This window comes from Artemia sp. Qi Xiang Cuo, chromosome 21 (assembly GCF_049724085.1).
Source record: "Artemia sp. Qi Xiang Cuo chromosome 21, ASM4972408v1, whole genome shotgun sequence".
NCBI classification, from domain to species: domain Eukaryota; kingdom Metazoa; phylum Arthropoda; class Branchiopoda; order Anostraca; family Artemiidae; genus Artemia; species Artemia sp. Qi Xiang Cuo.
Window position 1 is genome coordinate 43,062,596 of NC_142814.1, and position 9,700 is coordinate 43,072,295.

Consider the following 9,700-nt stretch of genomic DNA (forward strand, 5'->3'; position numbering starts at 1 on the left):
TAAGACAAAAAGAAATTTAATTTATGGACAAATTACAATTTCATATGAAAAAAAAAACGATGATCTCAACTTAAACTCTAGATAGAAAAAAAGACAGACGAAAAAACAATAAAATAATGAGCTGCTGGGACACCAAACTATACACCTAACTATTTTCTACGAGTTGTTAGTCTTCTTCCGTTCGTGGATTATCTTCTTCACGTAACCAGTTACCAGCGCCTCTACCTTAGAAGGGTTTATTGATGATGCCTTTGACTGAAGAATCTGAAACAAAGTACAACAGTAAGTAATGGGCAAACGCTAACAGTCACGGGCACTCATACCCTGAATTGATGCAAGGGTTTCCAAAATTCTTTGGTTGGAGACATACAAAAAAAAAGAAAAAAAGGAAAAAAAAGGTTTTCAAAATCTAGAAAAGATGTGCAGTTTTATTATTTTTCAACGGAAACACAAAAAAAGTGGAGGGGGAGGCAATATCCCTCTCCCGTGGCTCCATGGTAGCTATTGCAAGACGAACAGCTAAACAAAACAGAAAAATTGATTGAAACCTTAATGGGTATCCCCTTTTCACTTTTTTTGTTTTTTTTCTGAGGCATATGCTTTGAGTTTTTTATGCTCCGTCTATTTTCTTGCTTTTTTTTTGTTAAATTACAATAAATAATTTCTGAGGCAACACTGGCTAGGCATGACGTGACGGGAAAAAACATGAAAACAATAAAAAAGGATATTTACAGCCGGTACAAATGAAAATACAGTGCAAAATTTCCAAGCCTTGCTTTGGAAGGGTATTGATTTTATTTTAGTGGTGGTTTTATTTCGGTCCAATTTTATTTTTACGCCGAAATATTTGCATTACATTTTCATTTTCGCTGGCTGCCTTTTTTCTTCTATTCAAGTTCATGCTTGAAAAAAAAAAATGTAAAATAAAATAAATAATGAGTCTTACTTTCCCAACAGCCCTTTTCATAATATCCTTGTATTCTTCCTTATTAATCTTCTTCTTCCTGTAATGCTGCTTCAAAACAGTTTTCACCTGTTCAGCTATTTGTTCTTGACGAGTCAACTTTATCAGAGCCTGCAAAGTAAAACGGGTAGATTATATTTATACGATACCTAAATGCTGTAAGCAGGGGTGATAGCCCTGATACCATTTTTGGGAGGAGGGGGCAACCATTAAATGCAGTTGTATATTATGAACAAGATATCCGCAGCCCTAATAGTTTTTTCCTGGGGGGGGGGGGGGGCAATTCTGAAATGTAGGTGGATTACATGAACAGGGCATCAGCAACCCTATTGTTTTTCACTGAGGGGTGAGACGGTGATAATTGTATTACAAGCGTACTTAATGTTTATTATACGAGTACATCACGTGAGGACATAATGTGGATTGATCCACAGTTGGCAGTGGACGTACCTATTGGAGAGTGGATTTTTCGTAGTTACACGCATTTTTCTCGCAGTTAAAAAAAACTGGAAGAAAAAGAAGTAAATCTTCGAACTAACATCAGGATATTGGAAGCCGAGGCAAACAATATGGCCGCTTAAAAACGCCAAGAAAGATTTGCAGAATGTTATCAAAAAAATTGTCTAAGGAGTCTTTTTTTACTATCAGTTCAAAGGATAGGAATTTTTATTTCTAAGGATAATCTTAGGAATTCATTTGACAGACCATATAACAAAGAATAAAATGATTGAAGAATATGATTTGACCCCTTTTTTTGGCTAAAATAAAAAAATTGGCGCAAAAATATATAGGCGTATAAATAGGGCTATAATTACAGAGTGGCGTCTCAAAGAACCGCGAAAGATGTTGAGGAGAAGGATAGTTTAATCTCAGAGGAATTCCCGAAAGATAGTTTTGGGTGAGCATTGAACAGATTGTATATCAAACAAGTAGCTGTACAATAAATGTGGCTATCTTCAACTTTCTACCGCTGTAACGAAGAAATATTATGATGGCTAGGCCACATTTTCCAAAGGAAAGATTTATTTCTAGAAAAAATATGTTTGTGCCATCCGTCACGGGTCAAATGAAAAGCAAGGCCTTCTTAATAAGAGAGGCTTGAATTCCGAGGGGGGAGGAAAAAGCGGAACGAAAAGTATGGGTATCTTATAAGATTGGAGACTAGAGCTAGTATCAAATCACCAGCGTCATCTAGCTTTTGGCGTTTCTTGCGATTTATTGGTGCAACAATAAGGCAAAATTGGTGTAATTAGCAAAAATAGTTTGGTTAATAAATGTGGGATCTAAGTTTCTAACAAAAAAAAAAAAACAACCGAGAAATTTGAAGAGAATGCCAAGAAGTACCAAATGATAGATGGTGCTGATGATTTTTTCCCACTCAAGCGCCAGTTCCCACTTTTATAAGTTGCACATATTCTTAAGGAGGGAGTGAAGTTTTAGACATATTAAAGCGAAGGAGCATGTACAACTTTGTTGACCTCGGAGTGGTGCACTTACTTGGTAATCCCCTTTTTGTTGTATGAATCTGAATCACCATTCAGCTTCATAAAAGCCGATTTGCAACATTTAATAATCACTTTTTATGCTATTTTACTTTACAAAATTATTTACCTTTACAAAAGCTGAATTGTAAAAATTCCACCCTACTTTACTGTACTGTTAAGGCTTCGAGCTTCCTATATTTTGAGGTAAAATATGTGCTTAAATTCGATTGATTTTTGAGACTGATCCTCCTGAGTTTCTCAGCGAAATCTTGAACGAGTAAAAAGAACGCAAGGTTATTGAGGTAAGCCAATCACATTATTCCTCAAGCGTGTGACGCAAAGATAAGCCCAATGACCCCGCCTTTCTAAAACCTGGTTGGTTTATGAGTGAAATTTAAAGCCAATAGAAGGATCGAAAAGCGAAGTTCCACTTGATTGGGCCTCTTACAGTAACGAACGAAAGATTCCAGAATATTTTTTTTACAACATGCTCCTCTGTTTCTATGTGGTTATACCTTAGCTTTTAGGTGCTAAGATTGCAAGGTTCTTTGGGCTCAAGACCAAATGGCTAACGCCCCCCCCTCCAAAAAAAAAAATCTAGATTTGTATGATGGTGCTTATATTTCCTACATAGTTCACCTATTTTTGCGTGTTTCTTCGATTTCTTTCTGAACAACATCTTCCATTATTATCAAATATTTTTAGACTCTTTAATCAACTGTATACGCAAGTTTTTTTCGGGGGGGGGGAGGAAAAGAATAAAGAAACCAATAAGAAAACATTAAGAATGACCTTAGGACCCGTACCCTCTCTTGTGTTTATCTTCACTAACAGTAGTATCATTTCTAAAATGTTCTAAAATCCTAGGTTGGTAATAGACCAAGGCCGTATCCCGGGGGAATAGGGGGATTGACCCCCCTCCCCCCATATAATCAATTTTTGATACGTTTTTTAAGTTATTTTGTACCCCCCTCCCCCGAAAAAAAAATCCTGAATACGGCCCTGTAATAGACATAGTAATTAGAGCAGGAATTATGATTTTAAGATTAAACACGGCGTTTGTTAAAAAAAAAAAAAAAAAAAAAAAAAAAAAAAAAAAAAACGCTTAACCCATTAAACTTTCGCGCGTCTGGACAAGAGAACAGCTTGTCCAGATGAACTTAACGATTTAGATTTAGAAATTAAAAGTTGGTTTCAGAGGCGTTTTGAAAAGTTTCTGCCAAAATACGTGCTCCAAGGTAATATACACTGGACCGCTGAGATGGCAGATTAAATGGGATGAGCTGTTTGTACGCGCCGATAATGTAGTAGCAAAAATTACAGTTTGATTATTCTGTATAAATTTATATAGTGTTCATCCCCAACAGTGTTTATCAGTTTTAGCAAGGTAGTTTCATATCTTTTTCACAATTAGTTATGCAATAGATATGTCAAGATATATCTACTATTTTCGCACTTTTTCAACCTAAAAAAAAACAAAAAAAAAAACTTCAAGACTATAATATGGCGTTTACACAGAATCATGTCTATGCAATAAAATGACAGCAAAATAGTCCTCTTACATTGGAACATTACAGCCGCGGGACAACAGAAAAATATATTATACGGCTTTTACAAAGTAACACCTGAACTACCAAGGACAGTGAAATGAAACATTATATCTGATACGGTTAAGCGGAAACCTATGCAACTATATATATATTTGAAAAAATAGAATAAAAAATCAGAAATTCGGTTATTAATTGAAAAAAAAATCCATTTGCAGTTTTCGGTTGTAGGGATATCAAATTTTTTAGAAAAAGTAACTGGCGAAAAATCAGCAAAAAATAGGCTAAAAGCATGTGACACAAAAAATAGTTTAAGAAAGTGTTGCCTTTCCGTTGAAGGCCTAGTTATCTTTTGGAGTCAAAATATATTTAATGTTTTATATTTTTACAGACAAAAAGCGATGTCAATTTAAATAATTAGTTATAATAATTTAGTTATAATTAGAAATAATAATTAGTTTTCTTATTTGTTCCCACCGTTCAACGTAGCAGCCCAGGCTAATATGTAATACTACCCTAAAAAATTGATGATTCTGAAATAACTAAAAGAAAAATCTTTTATGTATGAATAGACGTGAGATGGGCCCAAAGGGTAATAAATATTTTTATTTTGGTATCCTCGGTGATTCAAAAATGGTTCGAAGCACCACGAATCACAATGAATCAGCCCTCATCGAAGCTACAGTGATGACAGTGGTTAAGTATCGCTTCGAAACGTTGGCGCTTCAGAAGACGAATAGTTAGATATTTCCTGGAGGAATTGTCTACGGATACTTGTAGATATCCGTTTTACTGACCGTATTTCAAACAGTAAGCTGTAGGAAAAAGGTGGTACTACCCCAATTTCTAGGGGTATAGTGAGAATAGGGCTAAAATGGCTAGGATACGTTTTCCAGATTAAAGATGACAGATTGCCAAAGATGGCCCTTTGGGACACCCATCTAGGGCCAAATAAAAAGCAGATTATCCCTGAATCGAGTAGAAGAGGTCGTAGGATGGGATTTAAAAGGAATTGGAACTTTCTAAGAGGGAGTAATAAGGGCAGTTTTGAATAGCTTGGGGTGGTGGGGAAACGAGCACAATTTTGTTGGCATCGGGTGGCATGGTGCTTCATTGATTTTTTAGTAATAGCAGTAGTTGAAACATAAATATTGTAGTACCAAAAAAAAAAAAAAAAAAAAAAAAAAAAAAAAAATTAGAGTACCAAAAACTTGCACTGGTAACATAGACATTAATTGAGACAAACAGGTAACATAGATTTTAATATATTCCCCAACCATATTTTGGGATCTTTAAAAAAGAGAAGGAAGAAACAAGGACAAACAATCTGTGGCCGATTTTTACCAATTTTTATCGCCTTATTTTTTTTACCGCCAGATTTTTACAATCATACCCAATTCCCAATCACATACGTAATAATTTCTGTTCGATTTGAATTTTGATGTTGTTCCTTACTTTCAGTTGAAAAAATTATTTTTTTTTATTATTAAATTTCTGATCGTTTTTTTAAATAATGCTGGGAAGTCTGGCGCCCCCTTCATAGCAATGTCCCTTCCCCAATGATAAATTCCCCTATGGAAAGATCCTCTCACGGAACCGACAGATTACCGCTAGATTTTTACAATTTACTGCTTTATTGACATTATCTGATTGTATTTCGGTAAAAAGTAAAAACATGAAGAAAGTAAAACAAAGGGATAAGGGAAACAAAAAAGCCAGGGTAACTCTAGATTGTGTTGGCTTTTTTTCTCAGGGACACCATTGAATTCCCTCTTTTATTAGTTTCTTAACTGAACTGGACAGAAGCGGTTGTTTGCCCTCTAAATCTGGACATTATTAGGAACCAAAAACTACTGACTGCGCAGTGTTACCCAGCGTAACTAAAAATTTCAGAGACAGCATTCTCAAGTCATTATAAAAAACAGAAGAATGAAAACAGACGAAAAAACAGAAATCAGAAACAGGAAAAAAACAGAAGAAAAGAAAAAACAGATAATAAAAAACATTGAGAGAGAGAGATATATTTATTCTAAACAAACAATTTAACATCAGTTTAGCGGCCACCCCAAGAAGTAAAAACTTGTCCAAAGGGGTGGCAAAAATACACTAACATAACAAAACAATAAAAAAAAAACAAAAAAAAACCTATCTATATCATAGTCCCCAAACGGCGCCACAAACTTTACACCTTAACATTTTAATTAAATTTACTATCATATTCATAATCATAATGATCACCCACATGAGCCATAAATATTTACCAATATCTTAAAAAAAAACACCAAAATTAATAGGCGGGGTGGGGGGGGGCTGTCCCCCCTAGAACTTTAAATTTACACTAGATATGGCTGAAAAAGCAGATGGTTGAAAAAGACGAAGGCTGAAAAGCAGTTGAAAAAAGGTATATTACTAAAAAAAGCAGTTGATAAAAGGTAGATGGTTAAAAAAGCTGGAAATAAAGAGCTTGAATGACAGAATAACACTCAAACAAGAAGCAATTATCCATAATGTCTTGGACAAATTTATCTCTAATCCAAGAGGAATAATGCTGAAGCTTATTGGTGATTTCTGGTTTTTAGTGATTATTTATTATTAAAGATTTCATAGGTATAATAGAACTTGCTTTTAATGTAAATTTTTTGTGAACTGCCAATACAACTTCAGCCCCCCCCTCCTTCATCACAGAATCGGCTGCTCCCCCCCCCACCCCGCAGACAAGAAGCTGCGTAGGCCCATGCGATGTAGTCCCTTTTATGCCTTCAAATAAAATAGACTGACAGTTCTTGCACGAGCGCACTTAGCGATTATTCCTAAATCGTTAATAATGGATGGCATTATTAAAAGATCAGATAAAAAGATTAATCTATTGTGAATTAACAAAAACATTCAGGGAAGTGGATAAGGCAGAAAGAAGGAACGGAAAAAAGATGGCAGAAAGAGCAATGGATAAATTGACTTACTTGAAGTTCCATTGCAGAATTGGGCACATCATCAACTTGCATTGGAGCTGCAGGCTCTGCAAAATAATCACCTTGTTTAACAACACAAGCGTAAAACTGACAATCATATTAGACAGATAGATATACAGAGAGATAGAGATATAGATTTATATATATATATTGAGAGAGAGAGAGATAGAAATAGATTCATGTATTGTGATTAATTGAGAGTGAGAGAGTGGGGGTTAGCGGAAGAGAGAGAGTGTGTGAGTGAGTGAGAGTGAGTGTGAGAGGTAGGTATAGTTTTATATAGAGATAGATAGATATATATAGAGAGAGAGAGATATAGAGCTATATATATATAGTGAGCGAGATAGAGAGATATAGAGAGAGAGAAAACAAGAAAGAGAAATAGAAAAAACAGAGACAAAGTAAGTGACAGAAAGAGAGAGAAAGAGCGACTGAAAAGAGAAATAAAAAGAGACGGAGACAAAGAGAGCAAGAGAGAAAGCGGAATGAAAAGAGACAGAGACAAAGAGGGCAATGGAGAGAGAGTCACAGTGAGGGAGAGAGGAAGGGAGGTTAGAGAGGGATAAACAAAAACAGCTATTTTTTAGGCTACGATTTTTCAGCTCCCCCATTAAGAAAGGAGAAGGGTCTAATTAGATGGCTGGGAATAAAAAACTTACTTTTCTTAAGTGGATGCGTCTTTTTGGATGAAGAGGGAAGAGGGGGAGATTTTGGCCCCCGTTTAGGCTTCTTCACGTCTGCAGGTGGCTCAAACAAATCACTAAGATCTGAACTGTCGGGAGATCTTGGCGAATTTCCAATCACTGCCATCTCTTGAGACGGGACAGCTAAGGGTTGCTGCAGTGCTGGAGGAGGTCCAAAGAAACCTCCTTCTGGCCTTTGTAGTGATGGTAAATTGAATAACAGATGGGGGGGCACATGCTGGCCGGGTAGTAATAAACCAGGGGGTCGCTGCATTGGAACTTGAACCTGGAGAGAGGTAACAAATTTTCAATCAATTGAATAAACATGAAAACCAGGCTAGCAGACACACGTGTGAAGACAAATCAATTACTTTGCCTTTTCTTAACAATCGATGTCAATTAATTATGCATAAAAATTAAATATAAATACAGTTAAATGTGGGACTTAGACCAACAATAAAAACTAAATATAAACATAATATTATCTCAAATAACATCATAATTCCCACTGTCTACTAATCTTATTCCTATAGTATCGCTAGTATGGATAACAAGAAGTGCAATCTACATGGCATCTACATCCAACTGAAAAGGGAGTCGTAAATAGGGGATGAAAACGGAATTCGGAAATCCTATTAACCAAGTTCAGTATTATACATCTTTCGTTCCAAAAACTCATCAAGATTTACTACTCCACGATTTTCTCAAAAACTCGAAAAATAAGGTTTGATATGAAAATCATACCATGAAAATGATGGTATGGTTTTATACGATGGGTAACAGTTTCACAGAGTCAGTTGGTTTTCAGATACGTAAAAGAGACCACATGCCCTTTTCTTCTTTTCTATGCCAAAAACCTAAAGGGAAGCGAGTGGAAAAACTTCTTAGATGAAATTTAGAACAACGAGAAAAAAAGTCCCCCCCCCCCAGCAGTAGCTTGTCACATTGGATTATGGCTCAACTTGTGTAATTCTGTATGGTTAATCGTGTAATATTCATGACGGCATAAGGCCATTATAAATTAGTTTCTTTTTTTCAAAATCCCTCTTCCCTTTAGTGATGTTTTAGAATTTTGAATTGTGTTTTTGAATTTTTGAATTTTGAATTTTTAGAATTGTTTTATACAATGGATAAAGGTGCCATAGATTAAAAGCGGATACATTTCACCTTTTATGGTTTTTGAATCTATAACTTCTAAGGCAGATTCTATATCCACTCTTAAATATTTATACTTTAGCTGTAGTTTACTTAGTTCCGGTAACTGAGAAGGTTTTTTTTAGTTACAAAGGGGTACTGTGTCTATATATTTGAGAACAGCTGCAGTAGAGTATGGGATTCAAGAGATTCAAAGAGGGTATGGGATTAAAGAGATTCAAAGAGTATAGGTAACTTGAAAGAGTGGAAACTGGCGCTGGTGTCGACAAAAACTATTAACGCCATCCAGCGTCTGGCGACAGTTATTTTTTTTTCAAGCTTCATTATCATTTTTCTGCGAGAAACTTGAGATCAGACACTTATTACCACCCTGGAAAAATGCTAAGTGTCACCAAATACTGGATGACGGTGGCAGTTTTATTTTTGTCGACAATAGCACCAGTTCCCAGTCTTATAAGTTACTCTTTGCCTTGATCATGATCATAGAACCGAATACTAGATCAAGCTGACAACTAAATAGGGTTTTTTCCTCAGCGGATACCTGCAAAACTCAGTAATTTTACAGCCTGAGAAACTGGTACTTGAACCTCAAGTTAGCCCAAAAGAATATTCACGGCATCCAACATAACCCAACAAAATGCTACGGATGTCACTATTTTTTTTTTCTTCATTATCGATCTTTTCTATTTTTTATATAATTATAATTTATATTTTTCATTATATGGAAGATTTCGAGATTGCAATTCTTGTTCCATGAGAATAATAAGCATTAGGATAAATTGCGTTAGTTCGAGATATTAAAAGCATTATGAAAAAACAAATTAATCCACGTTTCACCAAAACATAAGATTTATACGAAAACTACACTAAAATATAATGAAAATCATTAGGTTTTGGT

General features: G+C 35.3%; 1 protein-coding gene across 1 annotated transcript in view; it reads right to left on the minus strand.

Annotated features, from left to right (window-relative positions):
* LOC148939592 (uncharacterized) overlaps positions 1 to 9,700 on the minus strand; it is a 72,773-nt gene continuing 63,073 nt past the window's right edge. The window contains exons 11-14 of the mRNA XM_089107134.1: positions 7,624 to 7,933; positions 6,956 to 7,011; positions 947 to 1,075; positions 1 to 264 (exon numbers count right to left, since the gene is read on the minus strand). Coding sequence (XP_088963260.1) covers positions 157 to 264; positions 947 to 1,075; positions 6,956 to 7,011; positions 7,624 to 7,933 — 603 coding nt within the window. The 3' untranslated portion in view covers positions 1 to 156. The remainder of the gene's footprint in view (positions 265 to 946; positions 1,076 to 6,955; positions 7,012 to 7,623; positions 7,934 to 9,700) is intronic.